General features: G+C 41.9%; 1 protein-coding gene and 1 pseudogene across 1 annotated transcript; both read left to right on the top strand.

The window, feature by feature from the left end:
• The first annotated feature begins 524 nt into the window (after window positions 1-524).
• LOC124250312 (zinc finger protein 350-like) lies at window positions 525-6,813 on the top strand (annotated as a pseudogene).
• Window positions 6,814-8,417: 1,604 nt separating this feature from the next.
• On the top strand, window positions 8,418-23,373 carry LOC124251520 (zinc finger protein 432). The gene is made up of 5 exons (XM_046684396.1): window positions 8,418-8,612; window positions 9,836-10,029; window positions 14,244-14,370; window positions 15,553-15,651; window positions 20,177-23,373. The coding sequence occupies exons 2-5, from the start codon at window positions 10,015-10,017 to the stop codon at window positions 21,895-21,897; spliced, it is 1,962 nt and encodes a 653-aa protein (XP_046540352.1). The 5' UTR covers window positions 8,418-8,612; window positions 9,836-10,014; the 3' UTR covers window positions 21,898-23,373.
• The last annotated feature ends 4,070 nt before the right edge of the window (window positions 23,374-27,443 follow it).

The raw sequence follows: 27,443 nt of genomic DNA, 5'->3' as shown, positions 1-27,443 counted from the left end.
GATAGCAGCTGGTCACCAGAAAAACCAAGCCATGATTAGAAGCTTGGAACTTTCAACCCCATCCCCTATACTCTGGGGAAGGGAGAGGGTTTAGAGATTGAGTCAATAATTGATTATTTATTTAAATATATATATGTAATCATTTGAATCTTTTATCTTATATATAATATATATGAAATACATATAGTCATTTGACTCCTTTATCTTTAAAATGTATCCATGAATCCAGGAAAAGTAACATATATATACACCAAATGAGGACTTTCCCTTTTGTGTTGGGGGTCCCCAAGACCATCCTCAGGTTTGATAATTTGCTGGGAGGACTCACAGTACTCAGAAAGCTTGTTATACTCAGTGTTACATTTATTATAGAAAGGATAGTGATTAAAATCAGCAAAGGAAAAAGGAAAAGCCACACCCACAGTGTGGTTTACTCTGGGGGCCTTGGGCCGGGCTAGATATCAACAATGTGTCTAGAGTGGGGCCTTTAGACCATACCCACAGTATGATTTAGGGTGGGAGCTATGGATCACTTGGTGTCAGTGGACCTCTGGAGGGGCTGGAGACTGAAGTCAGATACCTGGGTGTCCTACCAGACTGACACGATTGAGCCCCAGGAAAGGCTCTGGACGTCAGTACTCAGGTGAGCTTCTCTGGTTGGCAGCACTCCCTACCTACTGTCACAGGTTTATACCCAGAAAGTAACTGCACTGCAGGAGGACAACTGGAAGCTCCACCTTTGGAACTTTCCTGGACTCTGCCCTTTGCGCCTCTTCTCTTGGTTGATGTTAATCTTGATCCTTTAACTGTAATGAACTCTAACTGTGAGCTTTTGGTGGGTTGTGAGTCCCTCTAGCGAATTATCATGGCTTTATGGAACATTCTCCCTATCTGCAGTAGCTCTGTGCTGCATTTTGGGTAATTTCTAGTTCACTAATGATCCCTTCAAAGCCTCTAATATGCTTTTAACGTATGCACGCATCCGTGTGTGTGCTCGCACGCCACGTGTATCTCTTTTTTCAGAAATACTTTTTTTCTCAAATCTGCCTGTCTCTTTATCGTTTTCTGTTCTTTAGACATTTTAAAAGACTTTGTTCCTTACAACATTTTAAACACACTATTAAACATGTCATATCTTATAATTTTTGCATCTGTTGTCTTTACATGGTTAATTCGGATCCACCAAATCTGGGAAGGCCCTTGATGAATGTAGTAGTATGTTTTATTAAGCTTGATATCACCCAAATGTGTATCATGTTTGGCAAATAAGTGCTCATATATATATATATGTGACTCTTGGTTAGCAAGAGGATTTAATGGCTACACATTATAGAAATGTCTACCTTGTTGAATAAATGGAATACTGAATATATAATTGCAGAATATTCCAATAGTATTTTCCTTCTACTACAAAGTTTAAAAAAAAAAAAAACGCTTGTATTGATGTAGTCTATATGGTAAAAATAAGCAGTTCCTTCTTTATCCTTTACGTTCCATCTGTATCAATAAAAGGGAAATACTTCATGTTAAATAGGACCACATTATTAGAGGAATCGCTGATGTTGGAGGATGTGGCTGTGGAGTTCACCTGGGAGGAGTGGCAGCTCCTGGCCCCTGCTCAGAAGGACCTGTACCAGGATGTGATGTTGGAGTACTATAGCAACCTGGTGTCCGTGGGTGAGGACAGCTCTCCGCTGTCACTCAGAGGGTGCCCCATCAGTGGCCTTTCCTCTCAGCTGCTTAGTGCTTCAGAGTCTCTGCAGTGCTTTCAAGTGGTAGATTCCCAGACCCTTCTCTGGCTCCAGGCAACAGTGCATATATGTAGTTCCCTCTCCTGAGGGAAAAACCACCACTTTGCAGAGGTGAAACTGTATAGTCCCTAAAATGGAACAATCTCCCATCTTGACGTCCCAGCCCAATTCAGGGTCTGACTCTTCTGTCATTTCCCATGAACAGGGTATCAAGCCAGCAAACCAGATGCACTCTCCAAGTTGGAGCAGGGGGAAGAACCATGGACAATGGAAGACGAAATCCACAGTCAAACCTGTCCAGGTGAGTGGGTGAGAACCAGCAAGGGAGGAAGCCGAGAAAATCATGTTGTAATCAGTCAGAGAAGGTGCCACGGCTGTGAGAGAGTCTGAGGCTATCTATACAGCTGCTCCCTGTAGCTTCTTCCCATATGAGAGCTTTGTCTTTGTAGGAGTTTACGGGAAAATACACCCCTTTTTCTTTTTCTGAGATCTGATCCCTGTTTATGTACATTTTGATTTTTTTTTTCTTCTTTGCCTAGTTCTCTATTGTGAGATAATAGAAAATATATATCTTGGTCTCTGCCCCCAGTTCCTGGCACAGAGCTCCTGAAAACCTTGTAATTTCCTGGGTGATAGGACTGTCTTTTGTTCTAATGAGGCAACTCTGGGTGGGCTCCTGCCTGGCTCCTGGATAGGGACTGGTTCCTGGAAAGACCAAGCTGTGATTAGAAGCTTGGAATTTTCAGCCCCACCCCCCATTCGCTTGAGAAGGGCTGAAAATGGAGTTAATGATGGATCATGCCCACATGATGAAGCCTCCATAAAATCAAAAGCTTGGGGTTCAGGGAGCTCCCAGGTTGGTGAGCATATTCACACTGGGAGGGGGACACACCTTAACTTCCCTGGGACAGAACCTTCTGTGCTCAGGACCTCCCAGACCTCTCCCTATGTATCTCCTCATCTGGTTGTTCATCTGTATCCTTTATTACATAATAAACTGATGAACGTTAAGTGTTTCACTGAATTCTGTGAGCTGCTCTAGCAAATTAATAGAACCCAAGGTGGGGGTCTTTGGAACTTCTACTCTATAGTGGTTGGTCAGAAGCCCAGGTAATAACCTGGGCTTATGACTGGCATCTGAAATGTTTGTGTGTGTGTGTGTGTGTGGCTGTCTATGTAGGGGGGCAGTCTTGTAGGAATGAATCCTTAACCTGTGGGATCTGATGCTATCTCTAAGTAGATAGAATCAGAACTGAGTTGAATTGCAGGACACCCAGCTGGTGTGTGGAGAATTGCTTGTTGTGGGGAAAAACCTCCACACATTTGGTGACCAGAGGTGTCAGAAGTAAAATGTTCTGTGTGAATAGTAAAGGAGACTCACAGGAAAGAAACACATAGGAAGGAAAAAACTGTAGGTTTTTCCTTTAATCTTCTTCCTAGGTTTCTCAGATCTCCTCCTTTTTTGTCCATTGCCACAGTGTCTCTGTCTATTTCTTCCACCTCCCTTGCTATGAAATTCCACCTTCCAGGCCTCACTCCAAACAGAGATCTTTGAATTCATAGTCCTCTATCTAGAGAGAGAGACTGCCAAAAGATTGGCCTGAAGACAGCCATGTGAAGGCTAATAATAGATAGTATTTGTGGGGGAAGTAGTGGAATGGAAATATGGGTAAATGGAGTAATTGAGGCAGTATTAACTTCATTGTCGGGCTGACTGCTTGGAATTTACATATTAGTAACTGACAGGGCATGGTGGATGGGTGGGAAGAGGGTTGGATTTTTCTAGCTCTATGTAGATCAGGTTTCCCTTCCACCTCTCTTTCTCTTCTAACAGTGACTATCTTGTTTTTTCCTATCTCTGCGTGTTTTGCAAGGTGCAATTTAGAAAGCAGCCAAATCTATATGTATTCATTGTGAATTATCTAAGCTTGTTTGTGTACTTACTGCTTTTGTCACTTGATATTTGTATATTGTGTTTTTACCAATGTCCAAGAAATAAGGAACATTATTAAAGTCTTTTATACTGAGATCATGCAGTCAACACGAAAGAGCCAATGCACACCTAGGCATTCATTGTTCTCTTCTTTCCTAGAAGTTGAAAATGTTGATGATCACTTGTGGGGACACTTGCATAACCAAAGATGTCTAAAGAGAATGGAACAATGCTATGAGCATAAGGCCTGTGAAAACATTGTTCATCCAGACCAACATCATTTTCCTTTAAGGCCAAATCATGGAAAAACTCTGAAATCAAATTTAAGTTTAGTCAATGAGAACACAAGCTGTGAAATAAAGAAGCGTGTTGAGTGTAATGGAGATAGGAAATCCTTTCTCCTTACAAAGCATGAGCAAATTCATACTAAAATTGCCTGAAATTGCAAAACCCATCAGCACTAAGGCTCAGTTTATTAAGCCTCAGAGAGCTCACAAAATTGAGAAACCCCACATAGTCACTGAATGTGGGGAATTCTTCATCAGGAAGTCTCAGTTCACTAAACATCAGAGAATTCACCTGGGAGAGAAACCCCATGGATGCAATAGATGTGAGAAATCATATACCGCAAAGTTCAGGCTCACTGAACACCAGAAAACTCATACAGGAGAGAAACCTTATGTATGTGCTGAATGTGGCAAGACCTTTCTCATTGACTCATGTCCCATTTTACATCAGAAAATTCATACTGGAGAGGAACCCTATATATGGAATAATTGTGGACAGGGCTTCACCCAGAAGGTCAGTTTCATTGTACATCAGTGAACTCCGACTGGAGAGAAACATTATATATGCAGTGAATGCGGACAAGGCTTCATCCAGAAGACAGGTTTCATATCACAACAGGGAGTTCATACAGGCAAGACTCCCTTTGTATGTAGTGACTGGAAAATCCTATTCTCAGAAGTCAGGATCTCATCAAACATCAGAAAATTCACACAGGAGGGAAAGCCTCATAAAGGTAGGAATGTGGGACGCCTTCATCACAAAGCAACAGCTCATTGTCCATCAAAGACCTCGTACAGGAGAGAGATCCTTTGAATGCACTGAGTGTGGGAAAGCTTTTGCCTGTAGTCTTGCCTTATTAAACATAAGAAGATACACACATGGGAGAAACCTGTAGATACAGTGAAGGTGGAAAATCCTTCTGCAGAGTCGCAGCTCCTTACATGCAAGTGAAACCCTGTTAACTCGGTGATTATGCAAATGCCTTCTGTAACCCCTCAGACATCATTAAATATCTGTGAGTTCCTAACAAATAGAAACATATTCCTTTCAGAACAGCCTCTTGCTGGATGTGCACCCTTAGGAGATAGCAGGGAATCTGCATGGAGGAAAAAATGCCCTTATAAATGTAGCAAATGTGGTTGTCTTCAGTGATCAATTCCAACACATTTTATGTCTTAACTCATAGGAAAGAAAGTCAGTTACAATTAACGTAGAATCAGATTGAGCAAAAACATTCTAGCTCATTACACAGCTGATAAGTATGTACTGAGAGAAATCATATGAATGCAGACACAGGAAAAGCCTGATAAACTCATCCTATGTTAAATATGTGTTGATATAGAGACATAATCTGTTAACCCCAGGACCAATACATACCGATCGCTCAATTTTGTCAGCTAATCTCTGGAATGCCTGAGATAATTTAAGTGAAGAAAAACATTACTGAGATTATTGAAAGAGGTAAGTCATTTGGATCTGGATGTTGCTAGAAATGGAAAACTTTAGGAGAAGACATTGGTCCAAAAAAGCAGTATCTGATTAACGGAACGTGGGGCACATAAATAATACCAGTTCAGTTTTCCAAGGACAGTGTGAAGTATTAATTGAAAACCAGTACCTCTATCATTAATTGTCAGGACTTGATACTATTCAGAGGAACCTAAGAAACAATAGCCTTACACTGAATCTATTTGTTCATTCAACGAATTTTTATCAAGTATGTACTTCCTTTGTACCTGTTACTAATCTACCAGCTGAGCACACAGTGGTGAAAGAAAGAGAAATGTCACTGCCCTTGTGGAATGAGCACTGAGTTAGGTGAATTACATGTCAGTGGTACCTTCATACTCTGTCTAACGTACTCAGAGTATGTAAACTCTGCATGAGGTGAAATGGACATGGAGTAATTGGATCAAGGAATTTGTATTTAGAATCAGGTAAAGTTAAAAAAATCCTAAAATAAAGTTTTCCCTAAAGAGACTATTATTTATTTGAAAGGGAGAGGTGGGGAGGACTCCTATTAACAATGTGTAAGTTATCCAGGATACAAATGCTTTAAAAAAAAGTCCATGTCTTATCTTCCCACATTGATTACACGTTCCCCGATAGTTTTGCACTAATTCTGTAGCCACTAGCCACATGTGGCTAGGCTAGTCAAATGTAAATTAATTAAAATTAAATTAAAAATTTAGTTCCTCAGTATCAATGGCCACATTTCAAGAGCTCAGTAGTTGTTTGTGGCTAGTGACTATGTTATTGGACAGTACAGATGTAGAACATTTCTGTCATCACAGAACAGACTGTTGAACGGTGCTGGTTTATAGAAGCATATATTCCTCATGACATAAAAAAATTAAAACAACTATATATTGATATGGAAGATGAATGTGAATGGACTAAAAGAAAAAGTCTTTTGTCATTGTAGAGAATGAGCAATCGGAAGGCAGTTTCTAAAGAATGGAATTGGTCAAAAAGTTTTGTATGTCTGTGTTATTAGACTCAATGTCTGTCTGAATATAAATGGAGGCGAGCAGAAAAGGAATAGGATTGTCAGGATAAGTAAAATAAAAATCTTGAAACCCTTGGATAAGATGGTGGAAAGTATAGAGAGAGGAGGTAAGGTCCCCTGGGGATGTCTTAGAGAAGAAACCTATTTATTTGTTCACAGATGTGTCATCTTCGACAGCCGCTATCATTTCAGAGATGCCATCTCCTCTGTGACCTGCTTAATCGGACATGTGATTTTCCTTCTTTTTCATTCCTTCTTACTCTTATGAGTGGGGCTCTTGTCCTCTCTCCAGAGTCGTTCCCTTGGTCCAATCAAGATATCCTGCCAAAATTTGAGTCCTGCGTAGAGAACAAGAAATGGAAATTTGCTGTGCAGTAGCTGTCTTACATTTCCCTCACAAATCCTGCATTATCAGGTAAATTCACTCCAACATATATTTTTAAGCAGCTAAGCTTGGCCATCTCAGTACTCAAGATTTTATTCCGTAATGCAATCATTAGATAATTGAGAATGGGAAAATTTCATGATTGATTTGTTTTACCAGGATCGCCTTGCCTGCTCTATGAAGACGAGATAGTACAGGCCGAGGGTGCAAACAGGGACAATTCTAGTTTCTCAGGTGAGAGACTGGGCTAGCACCGTAATGATGGAGAAGCGAGGAAGGATGGAACTGACTTCCTGCTTTGACCTGCGGTCACATGACTGTATCAGGTGTGTTCTGAGAATTATAATGGCCTGTGGGGTTGAACATAATGCAGGCAAGTAGGTGAACCTGGCATCTGTGTCACAGCCTGTGTTCTCAAGATCTCTGGTTCCTCAGGGGGAGTGAGCCTTCTAGCTCAGGGGTGGGTGGAGGAGGAAAACATGAGCGGGAGCAGGGCTGGAAGTGGGTAGTAGGCCTGCAGATGGCTGGCAAAGACCTCTTGGTGAGGTGTGCAGAACTGCAGGAAGTACAGTTCTTTGAGGTGATTTTATTTTTTGCACATGAACGATCATAGCAGTTCAATATCCCAAACACTGGAAATAACCCGAAGGTCCACCAACTGGTAAATGATTCAACACGTTTTCTAACACCCATACAATGGAATACTAAGCAACAAAAGGGAGCGAACTACTGATATTAAAAACAGTAATGAATTTCAAAACAATTATGCTGTGTGGAAGAAGCCAGATAAAAAGAGTACGTACACTAAGGTTCTATTCGTAAAATGCAGACTATAGTGACAGAAGGCAGTTCTAATCCTGTCTAGGATGTAGCATGTTCTGTACTTGGGCCAGGCAAGTGGCGTGGTTGGGCTGAGGCTGGGAAGAGGCTCACAACGACCATTGTTCCCACTTTGGGATCGCTGCATGCCCCATATCATCTCGCTTTTCCAAACCTTGTTAGTCTTCGAAAGGCACTGCCACCTGCCAGTCCCACGCTGAGCTCCCCGGAACGCGCTTGTTCCGTACGGACGCCGAACCTCCTCAAAGATGGCCGCGCCCATGGGGCCCTCGCCTAACGGCGCAAGCGCCACAGGGCTAAAGCGTGCTGAAGTTTTTATTCGACTTCTAAATCTTTTCGCAATTAGACTAGTGATCGACGTGTTCAGAAGTTAATTTCCCACCGAGCTGAGACGTCACAGCTTTAAAAGCCGCTGGGAATGTACGCTGCGCCCTTTGGGTCCTAATGGGCTCTGGCCTTCGAAAACTTTGAGCCGTTCACGGTCCCCTACAACGAGGCCCTGACCGTTCGCAGGTTACCTCCACGTCATGTCTGCCTTGCGTGAGCTCGAGCCTCTAAAACCTCTTCATTTCCCTTTAAAGACTGAGGTGCGGGAAAATGGGACAGTTTCAGTAGCGGTCTCTCACCGTCACGTCACTGACGCAAAAGCGGCCGCCAAGCTGTACGTTAGGGTCCCAAAGATGGCGGCCTCCAGAGCGCCGAGGCCATGGCGGCGCGAGTATATTACCTCATAAGGAAAAGCTGGAAGCCCGTATTCCGTTGTCCATAGAAACGCGGCAGAAACGTAGCAGCCCCTCGTCGGACGCTTTCCGGAGAGAGGGCTGAGCGAGAAGAGCAGAACTGAAAGAAGTTTAGGGAAGTAAGTTAGGGTGAGAAGAGGCCGCTGCAGGTCCAGGAGGGAATCAGGTCAGTGTGTGCCTCTCTCTGTAGGAAAGGCGGGGAGAGGAGGCGATCTGTCGGCACCTGCGTAGCTTATGGCTCCTGTGAGTCGATGAAGGTAGCGCAGGGCAGGTTTTGTATTTGGAGGAGAGCAGAGAGGAGTCTGTACTGGGTGTTTGTGATCGGGGTGTCTTTGGGGTCAACCATGGGGGGTTCTGGTGGTCAGTAATTAAAGGTCTGAATAGATCAACCACCTGGAGTCCCGAGGTCAGGGTTTAGGGTCTTCGCGGGTCACTCCTCTTGTAGGTGATTGACAACTGGTGGGGTGGTGTTTGTCATTGCATATGGCATCTGGTTCGGGCTCTGGAATAATTTGGAGCTCAGTATTCGAGGAACCGTTAACGGAGGGCAGTGTCCGTGTGTTTCTGGTCTGGTTTCGGTGTTAATCAGGCAGGGTGGTGGCCTTTGTCTTTTGTTCGGAGATGTGTGGCCGCAGAAGGCTCGGAGGCTCAGGAGTCCTGGCTGGGACGTGTGTTGAGCTCAGACTTCGGCTACTGGAACAGACTTGCTGAACGTTAACATTCCCCGAAAGTTTCAGGTGCAAATCCCTCCTTCACGACTAATTTTCTGATTCCTTTTGGCTCCCCACATCATCTCATCCTTTTGAACCCGCAGGAAGGAAAGTTTTGGGGAAGATGAACGATTCAGCATGTTTACAATTCATAAGCTTTTAATTTAAGATTCTGTTTTTATCTTTCCTCCTGCAAGTTTACTGCGTATTTTCTTTCAGGTTCTATATGTGAGTATAAAAGGCTGCTGTTTTCCCAGCATTTATATTTTTGAAATTTATATTTATAGCTTATATTCCTTCTGTCTCTCTTCTTTTTTCGGTGTGCTCATTGTTTCTCATATTGAAGTGTGTGTATAAACAGGGTATATAAAGACTTTTAATAAGGTATGAGGGTAACAGAGTTTAAAGAAAAAATCTGTTCCTCACCATCCATATGGCCTCATTTCTATAATTGTTCTAAAAATTACCTGCCCCTGAGGCACAGTGCGCTGCTATTCTCCTTTCCCACTTTCCCTTTCACATTCAGGCTACTTTCACTCGTTTGGGGTCTGATGTTTCATTAGCCTGATGTATGACCCTCTGGGGAACCAAATAAAGAGACAGAAATACTGCAGACCACGTGTTCAAGTGAGTGCACAGCGAGAGAGAATGTAACCCTGCAAGTAATTTTGCTCTTCAGCCCACAGGTCCTGGCAGGAGACAAGAAATGAATGAAGAAAGAGGAGGATCCAGGACCTTGATATTGTCATTTCTGGGCACACTTTTCACTGGTGACTGAAATTTCTAACTAGAAATTTACAGTGTGTGCCGAAGAGACAGAGCATCTCAGTTGCTGGCCATTCCCCAAAACAGAAGACAATGATCAGTGCCCAGGTGACTTTTGTCTTGTTTTATTCATTTCTTTATTCCCTAATGGATTTGTAGAGGCTTGTGAAAAATCGGTTCATATCCAGAGAGAAATAAGCTTTGATTCTAACTTCCGCATCATGCCAAAGAAGGGTCAAGAATATAGAGCTTATATGCTTTCTAGCAGATGACTAATGTTGGAACACAATGTGTGACTGAAGGATCCTCTGGGTTATGTTAGCTGTCAGCTTGTGTCTAATATCTTTGACAGCTAACACAACAAGAGAATCATGCAAAGTTATATGATATGCAATGACTGTGAGGGGGAAGCAGACAGGTTCATTGGACAATGTCAGGATTTCATGGCACTTGGGTCTTGTCAGTAATTTTATTTTCTTCCTAGAGGTGATGGGGTAGACAGTGTTTTGAACAGCAGGCTAATGAAGGCAGAAGCTGATTTCCTAGTGCTACTTTTTATAGGGTTTCTCAGAGACCCGTCTCGGGATGGACCAACAAACTCAGTGGACACGGTTTTTCAGGGGACCGATGCAAGGTCACTCAAAGGACTCAGCTTTGTGTCTGTCTGAGTTTAGCCAGGAATAAAACCTAAATGGTCTAGGTAAATGGAAGGTTGCATGGCTTTCAAATGGTCCTTCATGAACAGCTGGCTGAACTGGCATTAATGTATAGATTGGCATTAGACAGTTGCAAGAGATTTTGTCTGGTAAGGGCTTGAGTTATTGGGTTCTGGGGTGTTTGCTTTATAACTTCACACCATCTCAGAAAATGCAGAATCCTTTCCCATTTTCAAAGCCAGTTCTTACCTGCTCTTTTATTGCTTTTATTTTCTGTAATTACACAAATTACTCCTGGATACATTTTAAAGAAAAAATTTCCGATGATAGAGTGCACATGGGCAAAAAGTAAATTCCTTCTTCATGACGTTCTTCCTCATCCGCTCATACTGCTTTAACAAATGTTTGGTAGTGTGTCCTTGCTGTCACTGAACCTGTGTGTGCATGTGTATATGAGTTTACAATGTCTTTGGATTTATGTACACATCTGTGTACGTAAACACATCTATTAGGACATCTTCTGTATCAATGGAATCGTATTCCAAAGAGCATAACCTGTTGGCCTAAAATGGTATAATTTAAGCATCTAAAGGAATAATGACTGTAATTGATTGATGAATGGTAACTAAATAGAATTCCATTTATCTATAGGCGTAGTCAAAAAAATGCGTTAAACTATATAAAGCATTTAGGTGAGTGCCTGCTACATAGTAAGTGATGTGTGGGATCATCCATGCCTTAAATCTTTGCCAATACTTAATAACAGGATATTATCAAACTGCATAATTTTAAACAATCTGAATGGTCCAATATTCTTTTGCCTTATTTTCCATTTTCCTCATCGTGGGTGAGGTTGAAATCCTTCTTATAGATTTGTTGGCCAGCTAGATTTTTTTCTCATGCAAAATGCCTGTTCTTATCATTTTTACATTAAAAAAACTAATTTTTTAATGATTAATAGGAGTTGTTTATATCTACTATATTTGATCCTTTCTTTTATTTATAAAAAATATTTTCCCCTCTTGTTACTTTTCTCTTAGGTTGTCCATATCTTTTTCAATGCAGATGCTTTAATTTTTCCTCTCATAAAATCTTTTTTTTTTTTATGGTTTTTGTCTTGTGACATGAATATACTTCACATTTGCCTGTATTGCTCTTATAGATTCTTTGTTTTATGGTTAGGACTTGAAACAGGAAAAGATATTTTTGAGCGTGAAATTAGATAGGAACCTACGTTTTTGTTTTTCCAAAGGATCTACATCTCACATGAAATAATTCAGAATGTGATAAAATCACTGGTGTTAAGAATTTGCAGCCTCTGCCACGTCTGCTCTCTTCTTTATGTAGTAATCTGTACAGGAACATGGGGAGAGGTTGTCTCATAACTTTTTCCCTGATCTGGTGGTTCAGTTACAAGCAGGTCTCAATTCATTCCATGGTGTCATTCGGGCCACAAGATCAGGACATTGAAGATACTCCATACTTCTGACCTGTTTTTATTCATAGCATCTCTGACACTAGATGTGTGGGTATTTTCCTCACACCTACCAATCCTCAGCTCTCCGGACACCAACTGGGTGTCCTACAACTCAACTCAATTCTGTCCTGCTGTTCAACTCAATAACTACCAGGAGGCAGCAGAGACTCCACAGGTTAAGGACTTGGTCCACAAGATGGCCCCCACTCTTGGTGCCACTCGAAAGTCCCAAGTTGTCACCTGTACTTCTTATGACCAGCTCTAAATTTGGAGCTTCCTGCAACCCACTTCTCTGGTTTGGTAATTTGCCAGATGACTCATATTCTCACAGCACTCAGGAAAGCGATTTATTTCCATTTACTGGTTTATTATGAAGGCTACAACTCAGCAATAGCCAAATGGGAGAGATGAATAGGGCACGGTATGGGGGAGGGGGTGTGGAAGTTCTCTCAAGGAACACCGCCCTGCCAGCACCTCAGTGTGTTCACCAAACTGGAAGTTTCCCAGACCTGTTGTTTAAGAGTTTTTATGGTGATTTTACTATGTAGATTGAGTAAATCACTGGCCCTTGGGGATTGAACTCAACCTGCAGTCCCTCTTCCCTCCCTGGAGGTTGGGGTCTTTCTGGCCACCAGCCCCCATCCTGAAGCTCCCTAGGGACCCCCAGCCACCAGTCCTCTCATTAGCTCACAGAAGACTCTTATCACTGTGGAGATTCCAGGGGTTTTAGGAACCGTGTGCCAGGAACCAGGGACGAAGACTAAATATATATTTATCATAATATTTGGGGGCTTCTGTTTATTTCAGTAAATTTGGTCTTTCTGTTGATGGGAATGTGTCTTTTCTTTCTGGTTGTTTTTATCATCCGACTTTTGCAATTGCTGTTCCACAGTTGCAGTCTGACGTGTCCAGATGCAGAGTTCCTGCCTGGCTTTGCTGACTTTCTCAATCTGAGTTATAGGAGGTTGATTCAGTTCTGATATTTTCTCCTCCTGAGATTTTCGTTTTGCTTCTCTGCTTTTCTATAATCTCTTTCAAAAACTATGTACAGGCATATGTTAGACCTCACTCTATCCTCCATATTTATTGAACTCTCCTTTAGATTTTTGATCTCTTTGTGTATTTGCTTCATTTTTTGGTTATTTTTTAAAATGCATATTCCAGTTCACTAATTTTCTCTTCAGTGTATCTAAGATACACTTTCACTTTTTGTGAAATAATAAGAAATATATACATTGGTTTCTGCCTGAAGTTCCTGTCATAGGGCTCCTAAAACCCTTGTAAATAGGGGTCTTTGACCCCAGTTCCTGGCGGAGAGCCCCTAAAACTCTCATAATTTCCTACGTGAAAGCACTAGGAGCATCTTTTATTCTAGTATTTGATCTTTGACCCTGGTTCCTGACAGTGAGCCCCTAAATCCCTTGGGATTTCCTGGGTGACAGGACAGTCTTCTGTTCTGTTGAGGTGACTCTTGGTGGGCTCCTGGTTGGGGGCTGGTCACCAGAAAGACCAAGCCATGAACAGAAGCTTGGAATTTTCAGCCCTATCCCCCATTATCCAAAGAGAGGAGAGGAGCTAGAAAGAGAGATAATGGTCAATCATGCCTGTGTGATGAAGCCTCCATAAAAATCCCAACGATCTGGAGTTTAGAGAGCTTTCTGGGTTGGTGAACATGTGCAGGTGCTGGGAGAGTGGCACACCCCTTCCCACATACCTTACCCTATGCATGTCCTCTCTGGATGAAATCTGTATCCTTTATCATATCCTTTTGTAATAAACTGGTTAACAATAAGTAAACTGTTTTCCTGAGTTCTCTGAGCTGCTTTGGCAAATTAATCAAACCCAAGGAGCGGGTTGTTGGAACTCCAATCTGTAGCTGGTTAGAAGCACAGGTGACAACCTGGACTTGCATTTGGAGTCTGAAGTAGGGGTAGGGGACAGTCTTGTGGGACTGAGCCCTTAACTTGTGGGATCTCATGCTATCTCCAAGTAGATAGTGTTAGAATTGAGTTGAATTGTAGGACACCCACCTGATTTCAGAGAATTGCTTGGTGGTTTGTTGAAAACACACGCACACGTCGGAATTGGTGTCAGAGTTGTGGTTAATATGAGCAGGACAACTTCCTTTATGTTCCTTATGAATCAACAAAAGAGAAACACTCATATTAAACAGGACTCTGTTACTACAGGAAACCCTGACATTCAGTGATGTGGCTGTGGACTTCACCTGGGAGGAGTGGCAGCTCCTGGCCCCTGCTCAGAAGAACCTGTACCGGGACGTGATGTTGGAGAACTATAGCAACCTGGTGTCAGTGGGTAAGGACAGCTCCCCTGTGTCACCCAGAGTGTCCCCAGTCAGTGGCCTTTCCTTTCTCAGCTGCTTACACTTCGAAGTCACTACAGTGCTCTGAATGGCAGAGTCTCTTCCTCTGGCTCCTGATAAAAGAGTATAATGTGCTATGAACTGTTTTTACTACCAACACAACTGGCACCAAACGTGTGGGTTTTTTCTACACCAACACCCAGTTCTCCAGTTCTCCAGGTTCCAACTGGGTGGCCTCCAATTAAATTCAATTCTGACACTAGCTACCCAGAATTAGCATCAGATTCCACAGGTTTAAGGGCTCAGTGCCACAGGACGGCCCTCACTTCAGAGGCCAGTCGCAAGTCTTGGGTGCCCACGGTACCCACACTTCTATCTGACATGGCTATAAATCAGGTGTTCCCACTACTTCCCCTCAGGTTTGATAATTTGCTAGAATGGCTCACAGAACTCAGAAAGCCCTTTACTTACCGTTACCAGTTTATTATAAAGGATAAAACTCAGGAAGAGCCACAGGGGAAAGATGCACAGGGCAAGGTATGGAGGAAGGAACATGGAGCTTCCATGCCCTCTTCAGGCGTGTCCCAGCCTCTTGACTTGTTCACCAACCTGGGAGCTCTCTCAACCGGGTTGTTGGAGGGGTTTTGATGGAGATTTCCTTAGGTAGGCATGATTGCTTAAATCAGTGGCCATTGGTGATTAACTCAATCTCCAGTCCCCTCCCTCCCTGCGGGGGACGGGGAGTTAGAGCTAAAGGTTCCAACCTTCTGATCACGCCCTGGTCTTTCTGTTGAATGACCCCCATCCTCAAGTTACCTAGGAGCGCCCAGCCACCAGTCATCTCATTAGCACGCAGAAGACACTCAGCACTCTGAGAGTCCAAGGGTGTTAGAAGTTCTTGTGTGAGGAATTGGGACTTAGACAAAATACTTTAACAAAAGATACTCCTATCCTGCCTTTGATTTAGGAAATTACAAGGGTTGTAGGAGCTCTGTGCCAGGAACTGGGGGCAAAAACTGAATATATATCACCCTGTCACATGTGTCCTCCCCTGAGAGAGAAGCCTCCTCTTTGCCAATGTGAAAACTGTCTGGTCCTTTAAACATAACATTCTCCCATCCTGACATGTCCCAGCCCAAACTGTTGTGTCTAAATGTTCCGTCATTTCCCACAAGCAGGGTATCAAGCCAGCAAACCAGAGGCACTCTCCAGGTTGGAACGAGGGGAAGAACCGTGGACAACAGAAGATGAAATCCACAGTCGAACCTGTCCAGGTGAGTAAGAGAACCAGCAAGGTGGGCGCCCAGGAAGTGGTATTCTAGTCAGAGAAGGCTGGGAGGGGGTTTGAAGATACAGAGACAGAACTTTTCCTGTAGGTCTTTGGAGGGAAATAGACCCCTTTTTTCTCTCCTGAGATCTGATCTTTGCTTATTTTATTTTACATCTTGATTTTTGTTTATGTGCCTAGTTTTCTCCTTCCTGGGGTTCTATCACCTTCCCCTTCTTTGTACCCTGTCATAATGTCTGTCCCTCTTCCTTCCACCTCCCTGGCTATGAAATTCCACTTCCCAGGCTTCGCTCCAAAGAGACATCTCTAAATTCATCACTGTTTTCTGACTGTTGCACTTTCCTGCTCCATTGAGAAATACTGATTTCCCTTCCTAACATCCGTGTCATCCTTGAATATTGTAACCTAGTCTTGTACTGTGCATCAATCCGGTTCCTTAGTGTCTCTTTCTCCCTGACTCTGAGGTTCTTCAGTGATTTTGTTTTCCATTTTCTCTCCTCTATTCCTAATCCTTAAAATTTTCCTTCAGTCTCATGAATTAAGCTCTTTCTGTTCTCTGGCTGGGACTCCCAATCGATATCTTCCTTCATATTGTCTAGCATACACTTTTCGTTGTAGATATTTTACTGGCCTGGATTTCCAAGTTCCTGCGTAATGAATAGGAATCATTGTCCCTCCACAAAAAACCTTTCCCACCATCCATTTTAATGTTAGATTCTCCTTTGGTACTGTGTATCTTATCCTGTCCACGCGGGTGTTATCTTGAATGTTCTCTCCCTATGGAGTGCTCCTCTTGAAGTCTCTCCTGTCTCTGTTGACTGTTGAACTAGAAAAGACTGTTGTGCGTCCTTCATCATTTCCAGCCTAAATCACAGCTATGTCTGCTTCAGTTTACTGCCTTCATACATTTGATATTTCTCATTTTCCTTTGGTTCATCTTAGGTGTTAGCATTGTATTCATTCCCCTAAATCATTTGTTTTTCCCATTCTTGTTTTTTTAACAGCTTTATTGAGATAATTCACATACCTTACAATTTGCCAACTTAAAGCGTACAATTCAGTGCTCTGTAGTATATTAACAGAGTTAGGTAACCATCACCGCAAGCAATTTTGAAAGATTTTCATCACTTAAAAAAGATGTTTCTTCCCAAGCCCTCAGCCATAGACAGCCACTCATGTACTTCCTACCTCTGTAGATTTGCCTGTTCTGGACATTTCATATAAACAGAATCATAAAATACGTCATCTTTTGTGTCTGGCTTCTTTCGTTTAGCATAATGTTTTTGAAGTTTTTCCATGTTGTAGCATGTATCAGTATTTCATTCCTTTTTATTGCCAAATGATAGTCCATTGTATGAAGAGAGCACATTTTATTTACCCATTCATCTAATGATGGACATTTGGATTGTTTCCGCTTTTTGGCTTTTATGAACTATGCTACTATAAACATTCATGTATAACTTTTTTTGTGAACATATGTTTTCATTTTTCTTGGGTATATACCTAGGAGTGGAATTCATGGGTCATATAGAGTCCACGAAGGGTCCCAACATGGTGCTTCTAGACTCAGTGTCAGCATTACCTCCTCCCAGCCATGATGTGTGACAACACACAGACAGTATGGCCAACCAGGGAAGCTCACTTGAGTCTTTGGTGTCCAGAGTTTTTATTGGGGCTCAATCACATATTGCCCATATGGCTGAGCTTTAGTTTCTAGCCCCTCCTGAAGTCGGGCTAATACCTGTAGTCTCCAGTCCTCTGAAGGTCCAGAGGTTGGAAGTGATATGGCAGCACCCAGAGCCTCCATCATAAATCACATTGTTAGACTGTCTGGTGGCCAAAGATCTCAGGCAAACAAAGACACTCCCACCAGGCAAGACATTCCAGGGGCCTAGAGAACACCTCCCAGTGGCTGAGGGCAAGAGCCACACCTCTGCTTGGGTGAGATTAAATCCTCACTGAAGGTGATTGTACAAATGAACAATAAAGGGATTAACTTAGAAATATGGAGGAAATAGAGTGCATGGTTGTACAGTCAGAATGGGAATGACAGCATGATATGTAAGAGGTATATCTACATTTGAGTTAGGAAGATGACACCATGAATTAGAAACGAAGGCGTGAAACAGGAAATGTGCCAGGCCATGGGGCTGACTATCAAGAGTGGCCTGAAGTCTGCCAAATAAAATCCAGTGTGAGACGGTACCTACAGGAGAGCAGTGGAGTGGAAACACAGATCAGTGGAATAGTCACAGTGAGGTCCACTTGTGTTGCTAGGCCGACTGTTTGGATTTGACATGTGAGTAATTGAGGTAGCATGGGGGAGGGCTGGTTGGTTGTGTATTTTTGTAGCTCTAGGTTGCCCTACGTTTCACCTGGGTGGCAGTAGTATAGTAATAATAAGGAACGGCCAGATGTTCCAAGAAAAACTGAAGGTAAAGGTGACACTGCCTTGGTCTTAAAGGAGGAAGTCTGTCCTTTTGTACAACCTAACTGTTGCCAGCCGGGACATAAATGTAGAATTCCCAAGGTAGATGCTGCTGGTGGCAGGTGAGGGAACAGTATATCAGGGACATTGAAATGGGAAAAATTTGGATATGACTTCTCTACTGAATGCAGAATGTGATTGAAATGGGTGACAGTTTCATATCCCATCGAGCAGCACATTAGCACTAGCTTGTGAAGATGACTGCAGGGTACACTGGCCAGCTGCAAGATTTGCTGACAATCATTGTTGCCCTATTTCATTATGAATGGAACATACGATACCATGACACAGCTAGAGTAAAGGTTGGAGTGTTGATTATACGAGTTGTCCACTAAATATGACTGATGTTTTGGGGAAGTTGGTGTGATGTTGGTCTACAGAGGGCAAAGTTAGGAACAGTGTTATGATGCAAGAGTCTGTCTCAGCTCACTTTAATCCAAGTTCTGAAGACCTTACATTCTTGCTTGCTAGGTAGCAGATGTATTTATTCTCTACACCTCAGTATGCGTATTACCCTGATCTCTATAGTCAGAATTTGGTTCTTCTAAATGGACTCAGAGAATCCCAAAACTCTAAATGTTGGACGGTCTAAAACCTTGGTTCTGTACCGTCATCATCTTTCACTCTACATGTTCTCCCGACAACATATCGCCCCATCCTCTTCTTGAATATTAGGTATATATTGATTATTTCCACATTTTATCTCCATTTATACCTCCAAGCAGATCTTGATGTCTGTACTCTATATGTAATAATCATCTCCAAGTTTATGTTTCACAATACGTACTTGTTTCTGCACATTCTGCTTTCAGTAATATTCTTCATCTCAATTGGAGATACTTCTGCCCAGTGGCTCAAGTCATAGTTAGCAGAGCAACCCTTGATTTTCCTCACTTTCATTAACTACTCCTCCCGTTGAACCCATTATCCAACCTTGTCTTTTTTTTATGGAAATAGATCCTGATTCCCTCCACTTTCCACCATCTCCATTGCTCCTTCAAACCACATTGAACAATCTCCAACTCCCTTCTTTTTTTCTTTCTTCTTTCTTCTGTTTTCCCTAAGTAGATTTAAGAGCAGCGAAAGTAAGGCATATTTTATATATTCCAGACACTAGCATAGTGTCCGATACAAGGGAGCCATTCAGTAAATAGTTTTGGAGTGAACAAACGCAACCCTCATCATCTTGGATCAGCTGTCTCTTCCACCTCTGTGATCTGCTCTTTTTCTAAATGCTGTGGAATGGTTTCCTCCAAACCCTGTCATTTGCTGCTAACAATGACTTGTTTATATTTTACTGTCCCTGAGTTTTTGCAAGTTCCTACTTAGAAAGCAGCCAAATCTACATAGATTGTCACCTGTATAACCTTATTGGTACTGTCTTTTCCTTTTGGTTTGTTTATGTTACTGTGTTTTTACCAATGTGTAAGAAATAAGGAGCATTTATACATGGCGTTTCTGTTATACTGTTAATAAAGTTGTCACTAAAGTACCATTTTGTTTAAAACAGCAAGGAATTTTTTGTGTGTGTGTGAGGAAGATTGTTGCTGAGCTAACATCTGGGTGAATCTTCCTCTATTTTATGTGGGATGCCGCCACAGCGTGGCTTGATGAGTGGCACTACATCTGTGCCTGGGATCCAAACCTGTGAACCCCAGGCTGCTGAAGTGGAGCACACAAACTTAACCACTATGTCACCAGGCCAACCCCCCAAGGAACTTTTTTTTTTTTTTAAGATTTTTTTTTTTTTCCTTTTTTTCCCCAAATCCCCACCGGTACATAGTTGTATATTCTTCGCTGTGGGTCCTTCTAGTTGTGGCATGTGGGACGCCGCCCCAGCGTGGTTTGATGAGCAGTGCCATGTCCGTGCCCAGGACTCGAACCAACGAAACACCGGGCCGCCTGCAGCGGAGCACATGAACTTAACCACTCGGCCACGGGGCCAGCCCCCCCCAAGGAACTTTTTAAATGGTTTTATTCTAAACAAGATAATGAAAGGATTCTTTGTTCTTTTCTTTCCTAGAAACTGGCAAAGTTGCTAATCATCTGCAGGGTCACTGGGAAAGTCAAAGAATGCTGAAAGGTGGGGAACAACGCCACGAAGACAATGCATTTGGAAGTATTGTTCCTCAAAGCAAAAGTCATTTTTCTTCCAGGCAAAATCATGACATGTTCGAGTTCTATATAAAAACTTTGAAATCAAATTTAAGTTTAGTCAACCAGAGCAAAAGCTATGAAATTAAGAACTCAACTAAATTTAATGGAGATGGGGAATCATTTCTGCATGGTAAGCATGAAGATTTTCATTCTGCAGTTAGATTCCCTGTAAGTACAAAACCCATTAGCAGTAAGTCCCAAGTTATTAAGCATCAGAGAACTCATGAAACAGAGAAAGCTAATGTATGCAGTGAATGCGGGAAAGCCTTCTTAAAGAAGTCTCAGCTCACTGATCACGAGAGAGTTCACACAGGAGAGAAACCTTACGGATGCAGTATATGTGCAAAAGTATTTTCCAGAAAATCCAGGCTCAACGAACATCAGAGAATTCATAAAGGAGAGAAATCCCTTGTATGCAGTGATTGTGGAAAAGTCTTCACCATGAAGAGCCGCCTGATTGAACACCAGCGAACTCACACTGGAGAGAAACCTTATGTGTGCAGTGAATGTGGAAAAGGCTTCCCAGGGAAGCGTAATCTCATTGTACACCAGCGAAATCATACGGGAGAGAAATGCTATGTATGCAGTGAATGTGGAAAAGGCTTCACTGGGAAGAGCATGCTGATCATACATCAGCGAACTCACACAGGAGAGAAACCCTACCTCTGCAGTGAATGTGGGAAAGGCTTCACCACAAAGCACTACGTCATCATACATCAACGCAATCATACAGGAGAGAAACCGTATATATGCAATGAATGTGGGAAAGGTTTCACCATGAAGAGTCGTCTGACTGAACATCAGCGAACTCATACAGGAGAGAAACCCTATGTATGCAATGAGTGTGGAAAAGGCTTCCCCAGGAAGAGCAATCTCATTGTACATCAGAGAAATCATACAGTAGAGAAATCCTACGTATGTAGCGAATGTGGAAAAGGCTTCACTGTGAAAAGCATGCTCATCATACATCAGCGAACTCATACTGGAGAGAAACCCTACATTTGCAGTGAATGTGGAAAAGGCTTCCCCTTGAAGAGTCGGCTGGTTGTACATCAGCGAACGCATACTGGAGAGAAACCTTACAGATGCAGTGAATGTGGGAAAGGTTTCATTGTGAATAGTGGACTGATGTTACATCAGCGAACTCATACTGGAGAGAAACCCTATATATGCAATAAATGTGGAAAAGGTTTTGCCTTTAAGAGCAATCTTGTGGTACATCAGCGAACTCATACTGGAGAAAAGCCCTTTATGTGCGATGAATGTGGAAAAGGTTTCACCATGAAACGCTATCTCATTGTACATCAGCAAATTCATACAGAAGAGAAATCCTATATATGCAGCGAATGTGGAAAAGGCTTTGCCACAGAAACTGAGCTCATTTTACATCAGCAGATTCATACTGGAGAGAAACCTTATGCATGCAACGAATGTGGTAAGGGCTTCACTGTGAAAAGCCGTCTAATCGTTCATCAGCGAACTCATACAGGAGAGAAACCTTTTATATGCAGCGAATGTGGAAAAGGTTTCTCCTCAAAGAGAAATCTCCTTGTACATCAGAAAACTCATAATGGAAACAAACCCTAACAATGTAATGAATGTGGCCACACCTTCAGGAAGAAAACATGCCTTGTACAACATCAGAGATTTCACACAGGATAGACTTCCTTTATATGTACTGACTGTGGAAAGTCCTACTCATACAGTATCAGTCTCCTTACCCAGCAGGGAATTTACACAGGACACAAACTGTATGTATGCAATTGTTGTGAGAAAGCCTTCAACACGAATTCAGTACCCATTCTACATCAAAGAACTTAGCAAAGAGACCCTATGGATTCAGCGATTGGAGGTAACCTTTCATTTGTCAAGCCTTGTTACAAATACAACAATACATATGAGAAATGTATAAGTCAAGGTACTTAATCCTTTGCAGAGAATCTGAACTCATTCCATGCAAGTGAACTTGTGCAGGGGACAAACCATGATAGTTTGGTGAGCTCATTAAACATCACTGTGCTCCTAGCCTACTCGAATATAGTCAGTGTAGATTAGCCTGTTGCTAGATTTTCACCCTTGGGAAATTGTGGAATTTGCATCAGAGTGAAGTTTAATTAATGCAGACAATGTGCTAGTGCCTTCATGATCAATTACCTCACTTTGTATGTCAAAATTAACATGTGGGAAAAAAATTCTGATACATTCAATGCAGAAAAGGCTTGAAGAAACATTTCTAGGTAATTCTATGTCTGAAAAGTATATACTAAGATAAATCTTATGAAGGGAGTGACTAGGAAAGCTGTCTACGGGAATAAAGAGCCTGTTTCATCATTGTTCCTGAGACATCATCAGGGAGCTCATACATATTAGGAGCAGTATGATGATCATGGAAAACCCTTTGCCTAGAAATAAAATCTCAATAGTTGTCTGATACTCATGCTGGAGAAATATTTTCAGATGGCAGTGAATATGGCAGGGTTTCAGCAATACATTCTGCCTCATCATTTCTCATGAATTCATACAGAAATAAAACTGTTATGAACACACTCAGTGTGGCATAGCATTAGCAAAACATCGGAGAATTCTGAAGCAAAGAAGCCTCATGAAAATGATGTATTCTTGAGTTTTCCATCATGAGTCTAAACTTATTATACACCTGATGTCCATTTTCGGACAGGCTACCTTGAGCCATCTTCTCAATGATTCCATAGTTTTAAAGTAGGCTCTTCTCAAGATCGATTAAATTTTAATGTTATATATGACACAGGGATTTTCTGTGCCCACCTCATATCTGTGATTAGCTCTTGCATTTCTTAGGCTCTAAATTCATCTCTTTCAGTCCACTATGCACTTCAAAAGAAAAAGGAATATATTCATAAATGTAATTCAGCATATTTGGGTGTATTTATCCAAGTTTATAAGTAGCATTACATGGTTTATAAAAACACCTTAAATAGGATTTTCCTAAAATTTGTTTTGAAATAATTTTAGACTCACATATAAAATATACCAAGATCGTGAGTACTTTTGCTCAGCTTCTTCAATGATATTATCTTACATAACCATACTACATAATCAAAACGAATAAAATGACATGGGTACAATGCTGTTAAGTAAACTGTAGACCTTATTTGGATCTCACTAGTTTCTGCATGCACTAATTTGTGTGAGGTTTTGTTTTGTTTTGTTTTTTGTTGTAGAGTTCTAAAAAATTTTTTATCACATATATAGGTTTCTGTAAATCCCCCCACAATCAGTATGCAGAATTGTTGTGCCAACACAAAGAAACATCCTTGTGCCACCCCTTTATGGTCACATTCTCCTCCCAACCCTGATTCATGGTGACCACTGATAGTACTCTACCGCTCTAATTTTGTCATTTCAAGAACGCTATTAAAATGGAATCATACAGTATGTCACCTTTGAGGTAGACTTTTTTTCACTCAGCAAATTCAGCAAATGCCCTTAAGATTCATCCAATTTAGGGGGTGTATAAATAGCTTTACTTTTTGTTACTGAGTGGTGTTCTTTGGTATGGAAGTCCCATGGTTGGTTTGTCTGTTCACTGTTGACGGACATTTGGGTCGTTTCCAGTGTTTCACGAAATGAATAAAGATGCTATGAACATTTGTGTACCCAATTTTATGTGAACATAAGTTTTTGTTCCTGTAGGATAGATACCCAGGAATCATGTTGAGTTTGTGTTTAACTTCATAAGAAACTGCCAGACTTTTCCAGAAAGTCTGTACTAATTTACATTCCCACCAGCAGTCTCTGAACGCTCCAGCATTCCATGTCGTTTCTAGCACTTGGCACTGTCATATTTGAATCTGGCCATCCTGTCAGGTATGTGGGGGTATATAATGATGGCCTTAGCTTACATTTCCCTAACAGCGAATGACAGTCAACACCTATACAGACATTGAGAACCCCATCAGGTAAACCTGTCATTTTTGCTCTCAACCATTAAACATAATTTTTTTTAAGATTTTATTTTTCCTTTTTCTCCCCAAAGCCCCCCTGTACATAGTTGTGTATTTTTAGTTGTGGGTCCCTCTAGTTGTGGCATGTGGGACGCTGCCTCAGCACGGCTTGATGAATGGTGCCATGTCCGCGCCCAGGATTTGAACCATCAAAACCCTGGTCCGCTGAAGCGGAACTCGGGAACTTAACCACTCGGCCATGGGGCCGGTCCCTAAACATAATTTTTAAAATTCAAATGGAGAATAGCCTATTATATTTGGTGATATATTTGTTTATTTATTTTAAAACTTTTTTTTTTCCCTGAGGAAGATTTGCCCTGAGCTAACATCTGTTGCCAATCTTCCTCTTTTTTTGCTTGATGAAGATTAACCCTGAGCTAATATCTGTGCCATTCTTCCTCTATTTTATATGTGGGAGACTGCCACAGCATGGCTGGTGAGCGGAGTAGGTTCACACCTGGGATCTGAACCTGGGCCACCAAAGAAGAGCCAGTGGAACATTAACCACTCAGCCACGGGGCCAGGCCCTTGGTGATATATTTACCCTTTCTATTCCTTTTTTAAAATTCCTGATGTTACATGTTTCCTTCTGTTATTTCCTTTTTGTCAAAACTTTTATCAATTCTCTTTGAGTAGGTTTGCTGGCAACAAATTCTTAGTTTCCTAGCAACAGAGCCCTTGTTTTCTCTTTTCTGTTGAATTACTTCTCTTGATATAATAAGTATATTCAATCCAGTTTACAAAGGGTGAGTCCTGCTTTTGGCAAAAAAAAAAAAAAAGGGGGACATTTATCTTACAGTATTGTGGCAGAATTCAATCCCCAACTCCATGTTGAGTAATCCATTCCTTTAAAAATATTTTTGAGTATCTACACTGTGCCAGGCACGAGGACACAGCAATAAACAAAACAGGCAAAGTCATGGCCTTTAAGGAGCATGCAGTCTAGTGCAGGAGATTGAGTAAAATAAATACACAATAGAAGGTCAGTTTTGATAAATGCTATGAAGAAATATCAAGCCTAGGACACAGGTTGTTCTGGAGGAGCTGTTTTAGTAAGGTCTTTCAAGGAAAGCTGTTCTGGGCAGATGTAATTTGAACCAACACCTAAGTGTACTGAGGGAAGCCAGCCGGCATAATATTTGTAAGCCAGGAACACTGCAGATCTGTGTCGACGAAAATAATCCATAACCAATCTATAAATGAAAATTTGGGTGAGTTTATTCTGAGCTTAAATCTGAGGATTATAACCCGGGGCCTTTCTTCCCGAAGAAAGGGCACCAAAGAAGTGAGGTGCACAGACTGGTTATATACCCCCAGAGAGGATGTTTCACATAGGATTGAAGTGTCCCTTTTACAATAGTGGCGAGACTGCTCTGTCCGCACGGGGATTGATGGAAACAGCAGGTAGGTCTTCTGTCTCAGTGAACACAGCAGGGTGGCAGTCTGTTGTCTCCAGCTGACTGGTCACAGGTGAGCTGGGTGGTCAAAGGTGAGTGCAGCAATCAGTTCCTAGCCTAAGGAAAAATGCTTATCCCTAAGGAAATACCAATGTGGGGGGAATTTGCACCTTTATCTCAAGGGCCTTTGTTCTGGCCATAGGAAATGTCTAAGCAGATATGCAATGCGTGCTCAATAGCCACAGTCAGGCCCTTTTGGAAAAAACAAAGTCAGGCCGAAGTAGGTTTATACCAAATGGCTTCCTCATATGCTCCAATATATCCTATTGCTTGCCATTTTTATTTGTCATCTGTTTCTAAGTGTTTTCTCGGGGCTTCCTGCCTCAGGATCGTCTGAGAAAGGATTGTCTTGTAAAAGATGTAAATTCTTGAGTCACTCTCCAGACCTCCTAAACCAGAACCTCTGGAACTGGGGCCCAGGACTCTGGGTTTACAAAATGAGCTTTCTGATCTCTATTTAAATTCGAACATCTCTGCCCTAAATCCTGGACTAGTGCTCCTATCACCACCCCCACACTGTAACCGGATGGACTCGAGGCAGATCTTCTATGGGAAAGAATCAGAAATGAGCACTCCACCAGTCTGGCCCTCTGATCCTTTCTACTTCTCGTCCTGTGAACCTACACATGCTGTCATGGCAAGATCAGATCAGCTCGCTCCTGAAACTGATCAGTCAGGATCCCAGGACGGGCTGCCCAGGCTGCTCTGAGCTCTGCCGCCCACCAGATGCTGAGCTTACTTTTCAGAGCTTGACATGCCAAGTGAATGGGGCTGAAATTTAATCCCTGAAGAGAATATAATACTCTATTAAGAAATTATGAAAACAAATTCTTAATGTATAGGAATTAGAAAACATATAAGCAAATGAAATTTTAAATCGTCCATAATTGTACCTGAGTCAAGCATTGTTCACAGTATATTCTCCCATTTTCAAATGTATGCAAGTATATTTATTTTATTAAAAAATGAGACTAGTCTATGTTACATTTACTATATTATGAAGTCTACATCATCAAATATTCTAAAACTTTAAAAAAATTGACATCTTTTAATACTAAAATAATACATAATTATGATACAAAACTGTATTAATGGAGAAGTGCAAAAATTTGGAATGTGAAAAGTTCTGTCATTCTCTACCAGTTAGCACAAAACCTAAAGTAATCCAAACTAAATGTGGTATTTAGCCAATTTTACTTATTTTTTTATTAACAATTTTCAAAATGACAAATGTTTATGACACCCCTCTCCCCCATAATGGGGTCATAATATATATTGATGTGGATTAAGGCTGCCCCAGCTAGAGAAGCCCAAGGTGACCTGGCCTACATGCCAAACTATACGACCCAGTGGACTTTTTTTATGGTATGAATTAGGGCCGCCCCAGGGAGAGAAGCCCGGGGCATCCTCACCTACATGCCGATCTATATGGCCAGATTCGTATCTAAAGTTATATGACCGCACAATAACCAGACCCCATCTGCACTGAAATCATTTAATGACTTTTTACATCATCTTTTCTTTTTTCCAGTAAAAATAAGTCATGTACCCATGCCTTATAAAATTAGCCCTAACCCTCAACTCGGGGCAGCAGCAGGAGCTCTGACTGCCCATGGGTCCTGTCCCCATGCAGCAGCAGCAGCAGGAGCTCTGACTGCCCGTGGGTCTTGTCCCCACACACCAGCTCTGCCTG

Source organism: Equus quagga, chromosome 13 (assembly GCF_021613505.1).
Source record: "Equus quagga isolate Etosha38 chromosome 13, UCLA_HA_Equagga_1.0, whole genome shotgun sequence".
NCBI lineage: Eukaryota > Metazoa > Chordata > Mammalia > Perissodactyla > Equidae > Equus > Equus quagga.
The sequence above is the reverse complement of the archived record's forward strand: the minus strand, read 5'-3'. Positions and strand labels throughout refer to the sequence as shown.

Excerpts from the sequence above, each read along its gene's own strand:
- LOC124251520 (XM_046684396.1), top strand. Across the intron at positions 14,371-15,552 it reads TAGCAACCTGGTGTCAGTGG|CAGGGTATCAAGCCAGCAAA; the intron begins GTAAGGACAGCT and ends ATTTCCCACAAG. Across the intron at positions 15,652-20,176 it reads CCACAGTCGAACCTGTCCAG|AAACTGGCAAAGTTGCTAAT; the intron begins GTGAGTAAGAGA and ends TTTCTTTCCTAG.